This window comes from Acinonyx jubatus, chromosome C1, assembly GCF_027475565.1.
Source record: "Acinonyx jubatus isolate Ajub_Pintada_27869175 chromosome C1, VMU_Ajub_asm_v1.0, whole genome shotgun sequence".
NCBI classification, from domain to species: Eukaryota; Metazoa; Chordata; class Mammalia; order Carnivora; family Felidae; genus Acinonyx; species Acinonyx jubatus.
This window is the reverse complement of record NC_069381.1, coordinates 101,228,377-101,249,509: the sequence shown is the minus strand read 5'-3', so window position 1 is coordinate 101,249,509 and position 21,133 is coordinate 101,228,377. Positions and strand designations below refer to the sequence as shown.

At 42.8% G+C, this 21,133-nt stretch overlaps 1 protein-coding gene across 18 annotated transcripts in view; it reads right to left on the bottom strand.

Moving 5' to 3' along the window:
• The window catches only part of PDE4DIP (phosphodiesterase 4D interacting protein), a 218,170-nt gene that overhangs the window by 124,195 nt on the left and 72,842 nt on the right, over positions 1 to 21,133 (bottom strand). For 16 of the 18 annotated variants that reach the window (XM_027058236.2, XM_027058233.2, XM_027058238.2 and 13 more), the window contains exon 4: positions 17,976 to 18,086. In XM_027058236.2, the coding sequence (XP_026914037.2) occupies positions 17,976 to 18,086 (111 nt within the window). The other 2 variants (XM_053214686.1, XM_027058251.2) reach the window with 2 other exon arrangements.

Genomic DNA, 21,133 nt, shown 5'->3' with positions numbered 1-21,133 from the left:
CATCTTCTCCTTCTCCTTCCCCCAAACTTCCTGTCAGAGTGACCCAGGGCTTATTCTTTGGTGGTTTTCTCTTCCTCCTTGATAGGTCTCACTCCCTTGGTGATCTCACAGAAGTTTCATGGCTTTAAATACCAACTATATGCTGACACCCCCAAAATGTATATCTCCAGCCCAAGCCTTTATCCAGAATATCCACAACTCCAGACTTATTTAAAAAAAAATTTTTTAATGTTTGTTTATTTTTGAGAGAGAGACAGGGCACAAGCGGGGGAAGAGCAGAGAGAGAGGGAGACACAGAATCCAAAGCAGGCTCCAGGCTTTGAGCTGTCAGCATAGAGCCCGATGTGGGGCTCGAACTCATGAACCGCAAAATCATGACCTGAGCTGAAGTCGGATGCTTAACCAACTGAGCCACCCAGGCGCCCCAAGAACTCCAGACTTATATATTCAATGGCTTGCTTGACATTGCCATTGGAAATGTTCAACAAGTATCTCAAACACAAAAGTCCCCAATTTACTCCTCCTCTCTCCACCCTCAAACCTACTCTATACCTAGCCTTCCCTATCTCAGTTAGGGAAACTCCATCCTTCCATTTGCTTAGGCCAAAAGCCCAAGGGTCTTCCTTGATTCCTTTCCTTCTTTCACGTTCCACAGCCATCCACCTGCAATCTCATTGGTGTCTCCTTCAAAGCTTATCCCCACATTGATTGCTATTACTTTAGTCCGATCACCACCATCTCTTCTGTCAATTACTGCAATGGCTTCTTATCACCACCCTGGCTGGTACCCTTGTCCTTCTACAGCCTATTCTCAAGACCACAGCCATAATGATCTTTTCAAAAGTCAGACAGGACTGTCATTGGTCAGATCATTCCTGTGCTAAAAATCCCTTAATAGCTTCCCTTGTCACTCAGAGTAAGAGCTGAAGTCTCTAAAATGATTTACAAGGGCCACTGTGATCTACACCAGCCCCATTACCTCTGGGGCCGCATCTCCCAATATTCTCGCCCTTTCTCATGTTGCTTTAGCCACAGTGTTTTCTTTCTGTTCTCTGCCTGGAATATTTTCCGCCAAGTTATCTGTTTGGCTAACTTCCTCATTTCCTTCAAGTTATTGCTTAAAAATCATTTTCTGTGGTGGGGCACCTGGGTGGCTCAGTTGGTTAAGTGTCCAACTTTGGCTTGGGTCATGATCTTGCCTGCTTCAGATCCTGTCTCTCTCTTTCTCTGCCCACTCCCCCTGCTCCCCGTGCTTCTCCTGCTCTTTCAAAAAGAAAAAATAAACATTAAAAAAAATCATTTTAGAGGTACCTGAGTGGCTAAGCTGGTTAAGCATCCGACTTTGGCTCAGGTCATGACCTCACAGTCGATGAGTTCAAGCCCCACATCGGGCTCTGTGCTGACAGCTCAGAGCCTGGAGCCTGGTTTGGATCCTGTGTCTCCCTCTCTCTCTCTCTGCTCTCTGCCCTCCCCTGCTCACATTCTGTCTCTCAAAAATAAATAAACATTAAAAAAAAAAAAAAGAAACCACTTTATATGGCATAGCTACTTTGGAAAATAGTTTGGCAATATAAGTTGAAATACACACTTATTATGTGACCTAACCATGCCACTACTAGGTATTTACCCCGGAGAAATAAAACAAAGACTGGGACACGAATATTTCTAGCAGCTTAATTAATAACAACAACCCGTATGTTCATCAACAGGTGGATGGATTAAAAAACTGTATAATATTAATGCAGTGGAAGACTACTCAGCAATAAGAAGGGATGAACAACAACATGGATAAACCTCAAAATCATGGTACATGAAGGAAGCCCTATACCAGAATCCACACTGTATTACTCCGGTTATACGAAATTCTGCAATAGCAAGACTGAACTATAGACAGAAAATAGAGCAGTGGCTTCCTGCAGCCAGAGATGTGAGAGGATCAGCACCCATGGGACATATAGCAACTTCCCAGGGTGACGGAAACATTTTACATCTCAATTGTGTTGTGGTTGTTGCATGGATATATATACACATTTGTTCAAATTCACCAAACTATACACTTAATACAGTTGATTTAAACAAAAAGATAAAAGAAAACAGCAATGATAAAGGAAGTGGCAATGTAAACAGTCAAGTGCAAAGAGTAATCAAGGAGCTCGGCACAGAGACCACCATCCATGGCCTCAGCTCAGCGCTGAGGACTGTAAATGTTGTGAGAGTAAAACCCAGTAACAAATCTTCCTCTGTTGGCCACTAACATGTCTATCTACTTCCTTTTCCACCTCTTCCCTGCAAAACAAGTGGGAAGATTAGACTCAAACATGGTTCCCCATGATCCCTGCCTCCCAGGGTTCATGCCTTTGTGGAATCCCTTCCCTTCTAGTATGGGCAGGATGCGTAACTTGCTTCTAACAAGGAGAACATGGCAAAGGTCACCACATATCACTCCTGTGACTATGTTAAGTTTTAAGGTTCTGTTTGTCAGCAGACTTGCTCTAGAGCCTCTGCTGACTTGAAGAAATATGTGGCCATGTAGGGAAAGTCCAGGTGGCAAGGACAGAGGTGGCTTCAAGGACCTGTGGGCAGCATCCAGCCAACACCCAGCAAGAATCCAGGACCCTTGGTCCTCCCACCACAGGGAAATGAATTCTGCCAACAACCCATGTGAGTTCAGAAGCCGAATGTTCCCTTGTGAAGCCGTCAGGTGAGAATTCGGCTTGGCCAATATCTTGGTTATAGCCTAGTGAAACCCTGAGCACAGAATTCAGCTGAGTCCTGCCTGGACTGCTGACCCACCTAAATGGTGAAATAATAAATATGTATGTGTGTTTCTAAATTTCCCAAGGGGCACCTGGGTGGCTCAGTCACTTTACAGTCTGACTTTGACTCAGGTCATGATCTTAAGGCGTGTGAGTTTGAGCCACACATCGGATTCTCTGCTGTCAGCACAGAGCCCGCTTCATATCCTCTGTTCCCCTTCCCCCACCCCTCCCCTGCTCACCCTCTCTCAAAAATAAACATTAAAAAAATCAAATAAAAACAAATCATTTTCTAAAACTGGTCTCCCCTGACCACTTTTTGAGACTGTGACCTGCCCTCTTAAATGTTTTGAGCCCCTTACCCTGCTCTACCTTTTTCTTTCTTTTCCCATGGGGACTTATTGTTTTCCAATATTGTACATATTTTTATTTATTTATAACATTTATTGCTCATTGTCTCCTCATGGTAAAATACAAATTCCATGAGGGTTAGGAATGCTAGTCTATTCTGTTCATTGGTATGAACACACACACACACACACACACACACACACACACACACATTCCAACCACCTCCAATAGCATCTGGAACATAGTATGTGTCCAATAAATAGTTTTAAATGAATGAGGCTTAATGCTTAGGTTTCAAGTATGATGAACCTATTCTAATTGTCAGCAGACAGTGGACAACTAACCACTATCTGTTACAACCTGAGACATCTAAAATCTACTGTTAGGTCACCTCTGAGTCTGTTCTTCCCCAAATTAAAAATTCCAAGTCCATTGCCCTTTTCTCATAAGCCTCATTTTTCCGACTTTTAAGTTTGAATTCTTCCCCACTTCCTCTGAACTCCTGGAGCCCCATACCAGACTGCACAAGTCTGGCGGGGCACTCAGGGATAAAGACAGCCTGGCTTCTATTACATTCCACATGGCAATTTGCACCTGTTCACAAGTGAAAATGAGGTCAATGGCACCTTGTAGCGTAAATACATCAGCGAGACAATGCCACCTCTTCCTGCCTCAATCTTGGTGAAAGCCCCTATGAAAATAGATATTTTACTACAGCTCCCTCTCTTCTCTTTGGTCAGTCCTGAATACAGTGTAGAGTTATTCACTAAAAGGCATCATTTGCATTTGAAAGGGTGACTAACTTTAAATTCTGGAGAATGTGCCAAGGCCTTGCTTATTAACTGAAGAATCAGGCCTGTGTAGCTGCTGGGATACCAGGTATACTCCCTGAGGCTATTAACGGCAAATCTGGTCCTGTGAAAAATGGGACAAGATACCACCTTCCTAGAGCTATAATATGGTTCAGATCAAGATATGTGTAAAATGCAGAGAATGGTGCCTGGCATGTAGTAAACACTAAATGCACAGACATCCTCTTCCCTGGGACTTAAATGGGAAGCATTTAGCATTTATTTTCCATATGTATGTGTGAGTTCAGGGAGAGAGGATATGGGACAAAGAAGGACAGAACTGGCCTAAGAGTGGGGAAAATACTGATACCAGAAATGGGGCAAGACTGGGTCTAGAAACATCTCCTGGAGATAAGTGACCTGGAAATAGAGGAGCAGTACTCAGGCTGTTTTCCTCATGACCACTCATTTTCTTCCATCTTCCATCAAGACACTTGGGCACTGGTGACCTACCCTGACCTACCCATGAAGAATTAGGGGAGGCAGAGAAAAGAGAGGAGGGAGAAAGTACAAAGCTAGCAGTTGAGGGCCAAATGAGGGCCGAGAAAGCCTGAGGTGGAGGTCCAGTTCTAAGTGATAGTACACCCCCTGACTGTAGCGATCCAGGCAAGCCACCTTATGCGGCCCCCGCATAACCAAGTTTTCTACAGCTGAAGGAACCCTTCTGATCTCACCCCTAGCTTGTCCAGGCTGGCAGGGCCCAGTTACTACTATCCTGACTCTCCTCCGAGGCTCCAAAAGGTTTGGCAGCAAGCTGGGCTTCTCCACCATCCACAGCCTGGAAGGGATTGGAGAGAAACAACAAGACTTGGGATGGAGACTACTCCTCACTTCTAAGAGATCTGCTCCTCTGAGCTCCTGAGGCCCACCATCTTGTTTGATTTCTATATGGGAAGACCCTAGGATCCAGCTCTGGACACAAGTTCCTGACTTTGGAGTGGAGTGATGGCAACGCAAACCTTGTCGTCAACTGAGCTGTGGCAGGTGGGAGGGACGAGGTTTATGTTTGTATCGAGCATATACTCAGCTTGACTAAAGAGAACCTGGATAGAGAGGCCTGCTGGAGTATCAGAGAGGGGTGGCCTCACAGAGGAGCTCTGAAATATAGCAAGAAAAGTACCCTCGGGGTGCCTGGGTGGCTCAGTTGGTTAAGTGTCAGACTTCAGCTTAAGTCATGATCTCATGGCTCATGGGTTCAGATGCTGCATCAGGCTCTGTGCTGATTGGGTGTTTCCCTCTCTGCCCCTCCCCCACTCTTGCTCTCTCTCTCTCTCAAAAATAAATAAACATTAAAAAATTTTTTTCTTTAAATAAAAAATAAAAAAGAAAGAAAAGTACCCTCAAAGGAATTGCGTACTCTGGCCCTCAGCCAGTACCCAGACTTTCCTTTTGCAGCTCCAGGCACTGGCTTTCATGCTGGCAGCCTCCTTCCACTTACCCTTACAGGCTCAGAGGAGGGCTTCCCCCTCAAGCCTCCATTTGGACTTTGTAAGGTGCTGTGTGCATAGAAATGTGGCTTCCTGCCCTTCATGGCACCAGGGCCTTGCATGAGGTTGGGAGATGAAAAGCTGGCATTACAAGGCAGCCAGTGTCTTTCATTTACTCCCAACCTCTTCAAGCCAAGTTTCCAAATAACAGGGATGGTAACTGCCCAGCGTAGCCCAAAGTCCGTTCTAAAGCTGCTTGGCAAAAAGCCACCTGACTATTACTAGCTCCCCACAGAACGGCATGTACCAAGTTGGAGCACTGTCTTCTGGTGTGTGGGTGGATTAGGTGCTATTTAACATGATAGGGCAGGCCCCTTTCCAGTTTGTACCAGCCCCCGCTATGGGCCTTCTCCATGTGTAACAGAGCTCCATTTCTCTATAAAGTTGAACTTGCTTAGAGGCCAAGAGCAGGAAGCAGAGAAGAAAAAAAAAAAAAGAGCTCATAATGGCTTATGGAAACATAAATGAAACGCCTGGAGAAGGGGTATATAGGCTGAGGAAATAAATATTTCCTTTTGTACACACAGAGTACAGAATCATTTATCTGTGATTTGCAGTAGTGCAAAGGAGAAGAAAGTCTATATGCTGACAAGCATATAACCCTTGAACTTTTGTTGAAGACCAAGGAAGTCATTGCAAATGCCTGGACAGGTAGCAAGGCCTCCTGGATTCCAGTCTCAACTTGATCATTAGGTTGCTCTGTGACCCTAGGCAAGTGACTTTACTATTCTGGGCCTCGGTTTCTACATATATATATATATATATATATATATATATATATATATATTTTTTTTTTTTTTTTTTTTTTAAGTAGGCTTCATGCCTAGCACAGAGCCCACCATAGAGCCCACCATGGGGCTTGAACTCACAATCCTGAGATCAAGACCTGAGCTGAGATGAAGAGTTGGACACTTAACCAACTGAGCCACCCAGGCTCCCCTCTCAGTTTCCTCATCTTTACAATAAATTAGGGAAAGTTAAGTGAATAGTATATAGAAACTCTCCATATTATTTTTGCAACTTCTCTATGAATGTACAATTGTTTTAACATAAAAAGCTTTCCTAAAAAGTAAAGGGGTTACCATGTGATCCAGCAATTCCACTACTAGATATTTGCCCAAAGAAAATGAAAACACTAATTTGAAAAGATATATGTACCCCTATGTTTATTTACTGCAGCACTGTTTATAATAGCTAAGATATAGAAGCAACCTAAGTATCCATTGATAGATGAATAGATAAAAAGATGCAACACACACACACACACACACACACACACACACACACACACACACTGGAATATTACTCAGCCATAAAAAAGAATGAAATCTTGCCATTTGCAACAACATGGATGGATCTAAAGAATATAATGCTACATGAAATAAGTCAGAGAAAGACAAATACCATATGACTTCACTTGCATGTGGAATTTGAGAAATAAAACAAACAGAAATAAAGAGATTAAAAAACAGACAAATACAGAGGACAAATGTGTTTGCCCATGGGGGAATGGGGGAACTAGATAAAGAGGTTAAGACTACACTTATTGTGATGAGCACTGAGAAATGTATAGAATTGTGGAATCATTATATTGTACACCTGAAAGTAATATAACACTGTATGTTAATTATACTTGAATAAAAAAATATTGTTGGAATTACATTGAATTTACAGATAAAATCTATCTGGGGAAATGTGTCCTAGTATCCAAAACTTTTTGATTAATCATACTACTTTTAGTTTCAGAGTATAATCAATTTTTACTATTAAAAATTCTTTTAAAAAATGTTTACTTATTTTTGAGAGAGAGAACGAGTGGAAAGGTGAAGAGAAAGAGGGAGACAGAGAATCCCAAGCAGGCTCCATGCTGCCAGCACAGAGCCCAATGTGGGGCTCCAACTCATGAACCTCGAGATCATGACCTGAGCCGAAATCAAGAGTCGGATGCCCGACTAACTGAGCCATCCAGGTGCCCCATAAGAACTATCCTAATTGACAAAATGTTTTGTCATTGTTTATGCTTATAATCCTCCAGTTTTTCTATAATTTCCTACCTACAGTGTCTCATCCATGGTAGCAGTTGAAAAACTGCCCTGAGGGGGCAGGGGAGGGAATAAAAAAAAGAAAAAAAAAAAAAAAGAAAAACTGCTCTCTTGCATGCTACATGCTAAAAAGCATTCTCTATTATACTGTATATTAGCTATTTGTTAATTTTGTTTTTATTGAAAAATTATTTGATTTTTATAAAGTATAAATGGATTTTTTGGTTCTCTAACAAATAAAATAACAATAATGTAAAAAAAAAGTAAAGGAGTTATAGGAATTATCTCCAAGATCTTCTCTAGCTCTACACTGTGATTCTGTGTTCCTGTTTATCTCCATTCATGTGAAAATAAGTCTCTTCCCAGCTAGCTAAATATATTTCAAAGCAGAATTGTGCCCACTCCTCCTACCACAGAGAAGATGTTGATTTTTTTTTTATTGCGTTTAACATATCCTATACTCGAGGCAAAAACTGAATTCTCCAAGAACATATTAAAAACACTCCATCCATATCCACTTGGTTCCTGCAAACAAGCTAATTCATCAAGTAGGGAAAAGCTGTTTCTGGCAGTCCATGCTTACAGAATCTCAGTTTTTCCCTAGCAACTAGGCTAATTATAACTCCAGCTACCTGGTAACAGCACTAGATTTTCCTGACATTGGCTGGCAGTTTTAAAGCCATCTCAGCTCTGCTGGCACTTCCTTTCCTGAGAAGGCATCAGAGCTGCTGACAGACTGGGAGAGAGGAAGCAACTACCTTCACTAGGTCAGAGTATCCAAAGAGGCTGCTCAGAACCACAGAACTTCGGAGCTGGGAGAGATGTTAGTGACCATCCTGGTCCAGCCCACACATTTTAGACACAAGGAGCCAGAGGCCCAGAAAGTGACTTGTCTTAGCCAGGAACCTGGCAGTCTTCTTGATTTCCTTCTCTTAATCTTCCCATCCCATCAATTCCCAAGTCCTACCGATATTTTACCTCCTGCATATTTCACAGATCGGTTCCCTCCCCTCTATTAGTATTGCCACTGCCCTCAGGCCCTCATCATCTCTCCTGTTTGGCCTGTCCTCCTGACTTCCTGTCTTTCTTCCCTGACTCCATCCTCCCCACCCACCAGAAGGATCTAGGCTGCTCCCTACTACTTAAAGCCCACCAATGGTTCCTTATCTTCCTCAGGATAAAGTCTACACTTTTTAAAATGGCACAAAGAACTATGCCCCAGTGCTCTTCAGCCTCATTCTGTGTCTAGCACTTAAATTTAGCAACACAAAACCACTTCCAATTCCCCACACACCATGTGATTTCTTGCCTTTGGCATTTGCTTCTGGCAAAAGCCCTTTCTTTCCACCTGACCATCCAGGACTGACTAATCATTACTCTCATTTGAAGACAAAGCTCAGGGGTCATCTCCTCAAAGAATCCTTTGTAGATTTTGCCTTCCATCTATTCTATTCAGTCAGATTGAAACCCCAACTGCCTGCACAGTACTCAGAATGTAACAGATGGATCTGTTGATCCATCTATTCTATTCAGTTGGGTTAGAGATGCCTCATTTGAGTTTGCTTATACTGTGTATACAAATCTTTTACTGCTATTTATCACACTCTATCTTTACTCATCTTTGAAACCCCAACTGCCAGCAAATTACTCAGAATGTAACAGGTATTCTGTTGATTATGTTGATTAATGAATGGATAAATCCAAAGCTCTCTCTCATCTATCCCCTGCTCACCTTTCCAATCTCATCCTACTGCAGCTATAAGCCCTTGATACCATGTTCTGGCCCTATGGAATCACTTGAAGTATGCCAAGCACACAATGCTTTTTCATGACTTTGTGCCCTTGTATATGCTGTTTCTTCTAAAATGCTTTCCCCATTCTTGTGGTGTCCTTTTAAGATTCAGTTCGAACTTAACACACTTGCAAAGCCTTTCGTGGTGGATTCTGTCATTCTCCTTAGGACTTCAGAGCAATCTTACACAGCTCTATGGTAGCCTTTATTATACCAGTATTATTTACTTGCTATCTTTCTCCACCAGCATCTGGCACAGTAGCTGGCATACAGTAGGCAGTCAATAGATGCTGGAATGAGTGAATGCATGTGTGCAAACATGAGTAAATGAACGATGGCCAAGGTGATAATGCAAACAAGGGAAACATTTGAGACAGGAATTTAGAATGCCTATTCTTTCAACTATATCATGCTATTTCTATCAGTGTGTGAACTTAGATGTACATAACTAATAGAAAGAGGAAATAGCTTTATTATAAATCTATACAGAAATACATATTTTGTAGACATGGTTAAGGACATTATTATAAATGGAATAGAATTAAATTAGGCTCCAGAATTTAGTTTCAGATTTACTTCCTAGTGACTGGAAGAAAAGGTGTTAAATATTCAAAGAAAATTTTTTTTTCTTCTCAAAAGGCAAGTATTATGACTTCTAATGAAAAGCTCTTAAAAATGAGAAAAGTTGCATTAAGCAAAAACACACAACAAATTGTTTTGGGTCAAGGCTTCCACAATATTTTAAACTAACTATAACAGTTATAGGAAAGTTGCTGAAAAAGGTTTTTTTTATTGTGGTAAAATATGTATAATATAAAATTTACTATTTTAACCATTTTTAAGTATACAGTTCAGCGACCTTAAATACATGCATATTGTTGTACAGCTATCCATATCCAGAACTTTTTCCCAAATGACTATACCCATTAAACAATATCTCCCCTTCTGCACCCTTCCCCAGCCTCTGGCAACCACCATTCTACTCTTTGTCTCTATGCTTTTGACGACTCTAGGTACCTTATATAAGTGAAACCATATAATAGTTGTTCTTTTGTGACTGGTTTATTTCACTTAGCATAATGTCCTCAAATTTCACCCATGCTGACACATGTGTCAGACTTTCCTTCCTTTTTAGGGCTGAACAATATCCCATTGCACATGGGTCCCACATTTTGTCTATCCATTCATCTGTCAACGGACATTCAGGCTGCCTCTACCCTTTTGCTACCGTGAATGATTTTGCTACAAACGTGTGTGTGCAAATATCTGTTTGAGTCCCTGTGAGGTACATACTTAGAAGTGGAACTGCTGGATCATAGCATAATTCTAGGTTTAACTTTTTCAGGAATCATCATGCCAATTTCCACAGCAGCTTCCTGGGAATACACAGGGTGTCCAGTTTTTCCACACCCTGGCCAATATATGTTACTTTCCAGTTTTTGGGCGGTAGGGTTTTTTTGTGTGTGTGCCTGTTTGTTTATATAGTAGTTGGCCTAATAGCTGTGAAGATGATACATTTTTTAAACCAAGAACACAAATACTTGTTACAACTATTTAATGAATGGAGCCTCCCTACATTCTTCTTACTTCTTCTCCCAAAAAGAGGAAGAAATGGACAGGCACACCATCACAGACCTCAGAAAGCTGAGAACAAGGAGTCACACACACAGTGTGCACAGACCCGAGCCCACAGGGGCTGTGCTCACACCAGGCTGTCAGAGGACTATTTAAAATTAAAAAAAATTTTTTTTTCATCTTTATTTATTTTTGAGAGAGAGAGAGACAGTGTATGAGCAGGGGAGCAGCAGAGAGAGAGGGAGACACAGAATCTGCAGCAGGCTCCAGGCTCTGAGCTGTCAGCACAGAGCCCCATGCGGGGCTCGAACTCACGAACTGTGAGATCACGACCTGAGCCGAAGTCGGACACTCAACCGACTGAACCACCCCGGCGCCCTCCAGAGAACTATTTTTATTTTTATTTTTATTTATTTATTTTTTTAACGTTTATTAGAGACAGAGCATGAATGGGGGAGAGGCAGAGAGAGAGGGAGACACAGAATCGGAAGCAGGCTCCAGGCTCTGAGCCATCAGCCCAGAGCCTGACGTGGGGCTCGAACTCACAAACTGTGGGATCATGACCTGAGCTGAAGTCAGACGCTCAACCGACTGAGCCACCCAGGGGCCCCAGAGAACTATTTTTAAGGAAATAACCTGAGAGGGCACCCACGCTCTAGTATGTGTCTCCAAGTACGCAGGATAGTAATAATCCTTCACACTTATTTAACATCTAACACATTAAAACACGTTTGCATTTTGGGATGAGGGCAGGGCAGGAATTTATGTCTCCCTTTTAGGAAACAAAGGCTCAAAGAAGTTATGGACAAGGCCAAGGACATGTAGCTAGGAATATATAGATTCAAAATTCAGGCTTTCTGATTGGGTCCAAAAGTTGTGCCCCTACATTTTGATATCCCCCAAAGATATTAGTCCTTCTGTAATAACTTTCCACTGGTTCAAGTCAAAGTTCCTAAATTATATAGCCTGACGGAGTTCTGTGGGACTTCACTGAACTTTTGGGTGCTTAGAACAGCAAGGTCGCATGTATACTGTTACCCGTGATATTACCAAAACCTAAAGAAATCAGGCTAGAACTAAAGAAAATCAGTCAGTGAACCAAAAAGAAATTTAACAAAGAAAACAGATCTTAAAATTCCTCACCACAAGAAAACAATATTTTAGTAACTATTTGTGGTGATGGATGTTAACTTATTGTGGTGATCGTTTTGCAATAGGTACATATATCAAATCATTATGTTGTACACCTAAAATAAATACAATATGTCCACCATATCTCAATTACAAAAAAGATAGTTCTTAAAAAATAAAAAACCAAGATGAACTGAATTAAAAACCTGACCAACCTAATGAATGACAAAGTATCAAATCAAGATGCTGAAAAGTGTTGAATTATAACCAATCACAGTCATAATAATTTTTGCAAAAGCCAAGGACATTTTACTATTACTAAAGAAAATAATTGGTTTTAAAAACCAGAAACTTAATGAACCCAGCCTTTCTTATTCTTTCTGGAGGAACATTTGTATTTGAGGGTGACAGTAGATCTGCTGTGATGGGGACACTTGGATTATATTATTTATTTACAGGCAAACTACAATGGAGAATTGAGACAAATAGAACAAATGGTCCCAAATCCACTACTGAGGGGAAAAAAAACTGACTTGAAATTAAAAAATGGCAGCACTTGGGTGGCTCAGTCAGTTAAGCGTCCAACTTCAGCTCAGGTCATGACCCCACAGTTCGTGAGTTCGAGCCCCACATGGGGCTCTGTGCTGACAGCTCAGAGCCTGGAGCCTGCTTTGGATTCTGTGTCTCCCTCTCTCTGCCCCTCCCCTGCTCATGCTCTGTCTCTCTCAAATATAAATAAGCATTAAAAAAGAATTTAAAAAAATAAATACACAAATGATTGCACTTATCCAGTAATTGGATTTATCTGGATAATTCTGCCATCTCTCAATTTGTCACCATAATGGCAAATACTTCTCGAGGGCTTAGTGTCTGATAGGCATTGTGCTGTTTTCAACTAATTGGCTCATTTAATCCTCCCTCAGGTCCTATAAGATAGGTGCTATTACCACACCCACTTCAGCTCAGAGAAATTATAGTATTTTCCCAAATTAATGCAGGTAGCAAGTAGTTAATCAAGATTCTATCTCAGGTCTGTTGGGTTCATTGCTCTTAACTACTATGCCCATGATCACCGAATGGTAGAAATGATGAAAATTTAGGAGACAAATAAAGTCAGTAGGCTGTTTATCATGATTTTTAAAATCTACTACAGAAGCATGCTATGTATAAACTTCAAAGTTTGCTCAGGAAAAATACTGTCCGCAAGACGAGAGACCGCAGCTCAAAGAAGTCAGGCAGCTGGAGGGCCAACATAGAATGAAACACAACTCTTCCAACTCCTGTCTAAAGGCCCAGACCACTTTAACCTTCTGGTATCAATTATGTCATATTTAAACACGGACTCCGCCTGGTCCAGGATGATGACATTCAGTTTTTCCTGAAGGTTTTGTTATCGGATCTGGCCTTGTCAGATTTTAAATTCCATTCTTAAAATGGAATCTTAAATCTTTTTTAAAGCAACCTCGGGTAATAATAAATTCACACAAGTTTAACAAGTAGTCATCATGGGGTAAGACTCAGGAGACGGTGGTTTTGTGTGCTGTGTGGGGACTGGGTGTTTACCACACAGCAGTGGATTTCATAAATTCCAGGGTTGGGCATATTTCTATGCCACACTCAGCTATCACAAGAAGATGCAGGATTGGATGATCAACAACGAGGAAGTCAGCCAAGTTGCCACCCAGAAATTATTCACCAGAGCAGCTGCAGTCCAGAAATGCTAACAAGCCAGTCTCCCTAGGGGTGGGCCATACTCAGCTGTGGTTCACTTACAGCATTTTCTCACTTAACTTTGCTCCAGAATCAGGAGCTGTATGTACCGCAGTGGTTTCTCCCTTCTGTGCTTTATGCATTCAAAATTGTCTTCCCGTAAACACTGAACCTACAATTAATATTTGCTACAGAGAGGGGGCAGTGGTACCTCATCATGGAGGCGTATGCCCCAGCTTCTTTGTGCTGAGGGTAAGCAATCTCTTCCTGTGGTTTTTCTTTTTTTTTTTATTGCTTACAAAAATGGACATTCAATAGAAAAGCCTGCAGCCTCACAGAACCAATTTTTATGTATAATGCAATACTATTTTGTTAATCCATAGCTAGTATGAGTTTTAAGATTATTTCTGAATTCTTTGAATAGCTCGAAAGAGAGAAACTCTTAACTAATTTTTAATTTACTTGCTTTGAAGTGGATTATTCTAGGTTTTTACATAATTCTCTAACTATTACAACTCCTCATGTGATTAAATATCCGTGTTGCTGCCTTTACAATTAAGGATTATATTGATTTTAGTCTCTCCCTCAATCAACTACCTGAGGATTTGCTACTTGGAAAGAGGAAGATCGAACCCTTGGGGCACCTGAGTGGCTCAGTCGGTTGGGCATCCAACTTTAGCTCAGGTCATGATCTCACAGTTTGTGAGTTTGAGTCCCACATTGGGCTCTGCGCTGACAGCACAGAGCAGGCTTCGAATCCTGTCCCCGCCCCTCCCTCCCCCCCACCCCCGCTCTCTGCCCCTCCCCTGCTCATTCTCTCCCTCTTAAAAATAAACTTAAAAAAAAAAAAAAAAGATTGAACCCTCTCTCCAGCCCTTTTCTATTAAAGTTTCCCACTATTTCCCTTGCCTGCAGCCATCATGGTGAAATGTTTGTCTACACTAAGATAGTAATTTTTCACTCTTTAGTGAATATCTCAACAAAAATCTGCTGTGGCAAAAATACATAAAATGGTAAAACAATTACTATTCCGCAAGAGACTTACACTACATGTTTCACAAACACTGGTTTTATTTAAAAGAGTCATGGGGCGCCTGGGTGGCGCAGTCGGTTAAGCGTCCGACTTCAGCCAGGTCATGATCTCGCGGTCCGTGAGTTCGAGCCCCGCGTCAGGCTCTGGGCTGATGGCTCAGAGCCTGGAGCCTGTTTCCGATTCTGTGTCTCCCTCTCTCCCTGCCCCTCCCCCATTCATGCTCTGTCTCTCTCTGTCCCAAAAATAAAAAAATAAATAAATAAACGCTGAAAAAAATAAAAGAGTCATGCATACGACACCCAAGTTATCGCAGATTCTGACTCAGCTGGGTGTGATTTCATGTTTTTACTATATTTAAAGAAGTGTCCTTCTAACGCTAAAGAAAAATCAAGCTAAGTTTGGTCACAGAACAGGGCTCTAAATTCATACCTGAACCACCTGACTTACCATGTGATGCACCGCCATGTCACCCCAGATGTCTCTTCACCCACACAGCTACTGATTGTCACTGTCATTGTCCTAACCGTATGGACTCACAGTGTGACTTGTAAGGATGAACATAAGACATATTCATGGGTATGGCTGAGGGTGAGATTAAGAGAGCCAAACCTCTTTCTCACTTTAAAATCTCATAATAACTATTACTACTGGTATTACTACTGGTGAACTACTACCCCCCCTCCCCCACATACATCTAAAGCTATGAATTTACAACGTGCTGTGATATAAGTCTTCTTACTTAATCTTCATGGCTGCTGTTTATTCATACTCTCTACAAATAATTTTCAGTGCCTATGGTGCTGTGCAGTATTCTTAATGCCAATTCTACAGGGGCTGGGACAGGCTCAGAAAGGTTAAGGAACTTGGCCAGGTTGCCTGATTGTCCAGGGCTCCAGCTGGGGTGTTTCTCTGATCGCTTGTCCTTCCATCAAAATGGAGCTGCCCATGGCAGCTGGGTGGCTCTGTCAGTTAAGTGTCTGACTTCGGCTCAGGTCATGATCTGAAGGCTCATGGGTTCAAGCCCCGCAATGGGCTCTGTGCTGACAGCTCAAAGCCTGGAGCCTGTTTCGGATTCTGTGTCTCCCTCTCTTTCTGCCCCTCTCCTGCTTGTGCTTTGTTTCTCTCTCTCTCTCTCAAAAATAAATAAACATTAAAAAAAATTTTTTTTTAAATGGAACCACCCAAAGTGGCTTCTATCAATCACTACATAGTGGGATAAACTAATTTCAACTATGATATTAATGATTGATAATGGCTTTATGTGTTTTGCTTTCCAAAGAAGAAGGCCATTTTAATTTAAACTTTTAGTGCTTCCCAAATAATCATAGCCAAATGAGATGAGTAATACAACAGATGGAGCACAAAAAGATTTGGTAAGAAGGAAAGGAAGGCGACACGGTAGCCTGAGAGCTCTTAAATCATGTTAGTTAAGTACCTGACGACTCTGTAGTTAAGACTGGGAAAAGACAGGGCCTAGTGGCAAACAGGGTTCTCACCTCTGCATGCGACAATGTCCTGTGACTACTCCCTCACCCTGCCCCTCTACAATCTTCTTAATCACACTTCTCCAGGAGAGGAATGGTGCCATCCCATGCCTCACCCAAAATGTTCCCTGAAGACTATCTCCATTAGCCAGTGTAGAGGACAGGGTGAGACCAAATGATTCAAGCAGTCAGTTGATTCAAGCTAAAAACAAAACAAAACAAAAAACCCTTTCCCTCAAATGATCTAAGAAACTGCCCCTTCCTTCAGCCTTGCTTGGGAGACAGTTAATGGAAAAGTGCTCCTCCCTCTGCCCAATGAACAAATTCATTCACTATTCCTATCCTGAGGCAAAGACTGCCATTCATTCTCCCTGCCTCTCCATCTCTCTGCATTACCAGCCCTTACTTGGCAATATCTTCTTTGACCTTGACCCTGGCAACTCCATGGAGAATTGCTCACTCAACAGCCACATAACAGATGAAAGGTGAGTCTGGACCAATTTCAGGAAAATTCAGGTTAAAACATGGAAATCCAGGACAGAGCAAATACAGAGCTAAATCCCTTAGAATTTAGCTGTGCACATTAATTGAATTTACCAAATAATTGGATTTCAAAGATACCAGTTATTCCTCTGATCCAACATATTATCTGGCAGCCTGCAAAAGCTTCCCAACCTTCTTCTCAAGAGGATCGGGCAGGCACACACAGACAACGATAATATTTGTATACAGTCTTCTGGTGTAAACAGCTGGAGATCTAGAAGCTCTGAAAAAGTCAGAGGCAACCAGCTCTAGCCAGGTCACTAGGGCCACTTCAGAGCTCGCCCAGACACTAAGGGGGCTGAGGAAACCAATACTGTGGTAACCAGTTAGGAAGCTTCATCCCAAAGCCTAGTGTCCTCTTACCAAGGTGCTGCCTCATCTCACCCGCACTTAGCCACCACCCCCCCCCCCCCACCTTCCCCACCAAAATCACTCACCCATCAACCAAGACCGGGAAGCACCGCCCTCTCCCCCCCTCAGGCAAGCTGTTAGGCTGTTAGCACCCTCTTCTTCATTCTTAGGTGAACTAGTCCTAAGCCTGAAGATACCTAAAATTTGGTCTTTAAAGCTTATCTGGATAATCATCTTCCAAAACAGACAAGAATTTCTCAGGGAACAGAACGATGCTCAGCGCCTGCCCTTTGCTCCATCAACTCTCTCTCTGCCCCCACTGGGCCAGAATGAGAAGGGGCCCTTCTCTAGCTGAAGGTATGACCTGGAAACTACCTGCTGGGGCCTTGACAAAATGCAAATTTCTAGGGGGTGCCTGGCTAGATCAATCCTAAGACCATGTGACCCTTGGGGTCCCAAGTTTGAGCCCCATGTTGGGTGTAGAGATTATGAAAACAAACAAACTTTTAAAAATATGCACATTTCCAAGCTCCCCCTGCCTCGCATTAGTAAATCAGAATCCCTGGGGGTGAGGCAGGGAATCTACATTTTAAACCAGCTCCCAAAGGTGATTAGTCTGAATACCTCCACAGGTGTTTGAGAGACTCTGATTTAGTCCAGCTCCCTCTCTTTACACAGAAGGAAAGTGCAAAATGGGCACAAACAAGGTGAAATGGGCTTGTCTGAGGTCACTGGGCTGGTCAGGTTCAGGCGACGGGCCCTGGGGCGTGGAACCCACCTCCCTCCCTAATTAGCAATGCGGGAGATAGAATGAGCCCTAGAAAGAGCCCTGGTAAGGTAGCGGTGGGTGGGCCGCCTCCTGCACTCACCCGCTTGTAGATGTCCTCCCGGCTGGCCTCATACTTCTGCTGCATGCGTTCCTCCAGGAAGTAGATGCGCAGCTTGAGGCTGAAGTTCTCCTTCTTCAGGTCATTGAGATGCTGGGACAGAGTGCGATATCCATTAGACATGGTGGGCAGCCCATGGGGAGCAGCATGCCCGATCGCCCCCTCACCCTAGGAACATAGTGCAGCTGCACCGCGGCCTGAAGCGAGCCGCCCGGACGCTGCTGAGGCTATGGCGACATGACCCCGGTGGCTGGCGCTCTCTCGGGGACCTGGGACCGGGGCTCACTGCTCTGGGTGCCGGAGCGCAGCGCACTTTCCTTTTTTACCTCTGGGAGATATTTGCGGAATCCCTGACAGAGGAACATGCTGCGTGAACTCAGACACAAGTGGTGTAACCCGACTCCGAGCCGGGACTGGGCTGCCACCCTCCCCGAGCCTCCCAGGCCCAACTATAGGCAGTTAACGGCTTCTCAGAAAAGAGAAAATGGACCCCCAGAAGTTTCCAGGAAATGGGGAGTGGGAATACTTCAAGGTGCTGGTGGGCTTGCACAAAATAGAAGGACATGAAGGTCTGTGTGTGTGAGTGGGCACTTAAGTTTTTGGTGGTTGATTTGCACAGTAAAACCCAAAGGAGGGTGCGTGGCTGGCTCGGTTGGTACAGCATGCGACCCTTGATCTCAGGGTGTGAGTTCAAGCTCCACGTTGGTTGGGAGTAGAGTTTACGAAAGTAAACAAAAAACAAACCAAAGCATGCTCTATAGGAAAGAGCATGTGTACATAAAATGGGGACCACATGTCAAACACCCCCTTTCTGTCAGGTGCAAATCTTAAGGAGCTATTTACTGGTGGGTTCTCCAATTTCCTTTGATGATCCAGGGCTCACCTCTAATCAGTTCCTTCCCAGTTTTCCTCCCTGGACTTCTCAAGCCCTGAGGCAGTTAATTAAATAAACAGCCTTTACTAAAACCATGGGCCTCCCACCCCCCACCCCACCCCCAACTACAGCCACCTCCCCCCACCTCCTAGTTCCCTGTGGAATCATTGCAAACTGTTTACCAGTTAGACTGCCTCACAAAGAGGTGGGGTCAAAGGCTCCTTCCTCCAAGGGATGATGGAAAGAAAGGGTTGGGGGAGGGAGGGAGGCAGGCGTCAGTCTGGAGCCCAGAGATTTCAGCCAGTCACTGGTTCTTAACTCAGGCACCTGCCAAGTGGAGCCAGGCACTCATCACCAGATCCTGCTCGTAAAGCAATTTAAGATCCTTGAGTGACAGCTGCAACATTAGCAGGAAGTATTATTTATATCACATCACACGGGACATTGAAGGTGACCGGGAGACCATCCCACAGCACAGACATGAAACCCAGGTTCTTGTGCCAGTAATACTAGGTTGAAAAAAAATTAATATTAACATCTAAAGTAAAGGCAACTAAAACCTTTATACTTAAATCAAATACTCATTTCTTCCCTCACCTACCTGCTCTTCATTCTTCTAATTCTTAATTCCTCATAATAATTCTAATCAACATTTCCTGAGACCCACCAGATAGTATGAATGAAACAAAGATGAAGACAGTTCCAACTCTCAAAGAGCTGGGTGGCCATATACATATGGGGTGTGTTTTACACTAGAATCCTCCAATCCTGTGTGTTTTTCAAACTTTTTACGTTTTATACTGCAATCCAGTACACACACACGTATGCACACATACGTAACTGAAGTAAAAGTTTCACCAAGTAATGTTACCGTCACAATGTGTGATGTGCTCTCATATTTTCTATTCTATTTTTCTTCTGGGGAGTGACCCACTGAATTGACTTCATGACCCACGGGTATGTTTCATACTGAAATTTGAAAAACATTGCATCTATGGGAACCCAGAAGAAAGAGTGATTAATTCGCACTGGAATGATGAGAAAAAGCTACACTAAGAGTTGCAGTTGCACTGTCCTTTGAAAGACAGAAAAAGTTTGAGTGAATAAAGTGGCCTCAGGAGGGCATAATAAGAACTGAACATTCTCTCTAATAAATGTGGGTTATAAGTAGGCAAAACATTTCTTACCATTGACTGTATCTTAGACAAAATATTCGTTTCTAAAAAGTGTACACATTTAAAATTCATTTAGCTATTTTCATTAAATCCATGCTTTGAGAATAAATGAGTGTCATTCAGGCTCAGAGACCGTGAAGAAGAGGGAAATCTAAATAAAAACTCAGAAGATCCTTTTCTGGTCTGACCTGTTACTAAATAGCTGTATGACCTTGGAAATTCACTTCTCCAGAGGCCTAAGTGTCCTCATTTATAAAATGAAGTGGTTGGAAAGTAGGTGGTTTTTAAGACCCTTTTCTGGTCTAAGCTCCTAGAGGAATAACCTACTTACAATCTACTTATTATCTACCTACTACCATTTTGCACAGGGGGAACAGGCTGTCAGATTCTAGATTAGTGTTTAATCGTGATTTTGATGTCTCCTTAGATTCTTTTATCACATAAGATAATTTAATAAAAGTTTTAAGGAGCACCTGGGTGGCTCAGTCGGTTAAGCATCTGACTTTGGCTCAGGTCATGATCTCATTGCTTGTCAGTTAGAGCCCTTGCATGGGGCTCTGTGCTGACAGCTCAGAGCCTGGAGCCTGCTTCAGATTCTGTGTCTCCCTCTCTCTGCCCCTCCCCCACTTGTGCTCTGGCTCTCTCAAAAATAAATAAACATTAAAAATATTTTAAAAATAGGGGTGCCTGGGTGGCTCAGTCAGTTAAGCGTCCTACTTCAACTCAGGTCATGATCTCACAGTTTGTGGGTTCGAGCCCCGTGTTGGGGTCTGTGCTGACAGCTCAGAGCCTAAATCCTACTTCGGATTCTGTGTCTCCTTCTCTCTCTGATCCTCCCAACTCGCACTGTCTCTCTGTCTCTCCCTCAAAAATAAAGAATAAATTTTTTTTTAATATTTAAAAAATAAACAAACAAGTTTTATGAAGGGGCACCTGGGTGGCTCGGTTGGTTAAGCGTCCAACTCTTGATCTCAGCTCAGGTCTTGATCTCAGGGTCTTGAGTTCAAGCCCTACACTGGGCTCCATGCTGGGAATGGAGCCTACTTAAGAAAAAAAAAGTTTTATGGAAAGTAAGGTTCCATATGAATGCA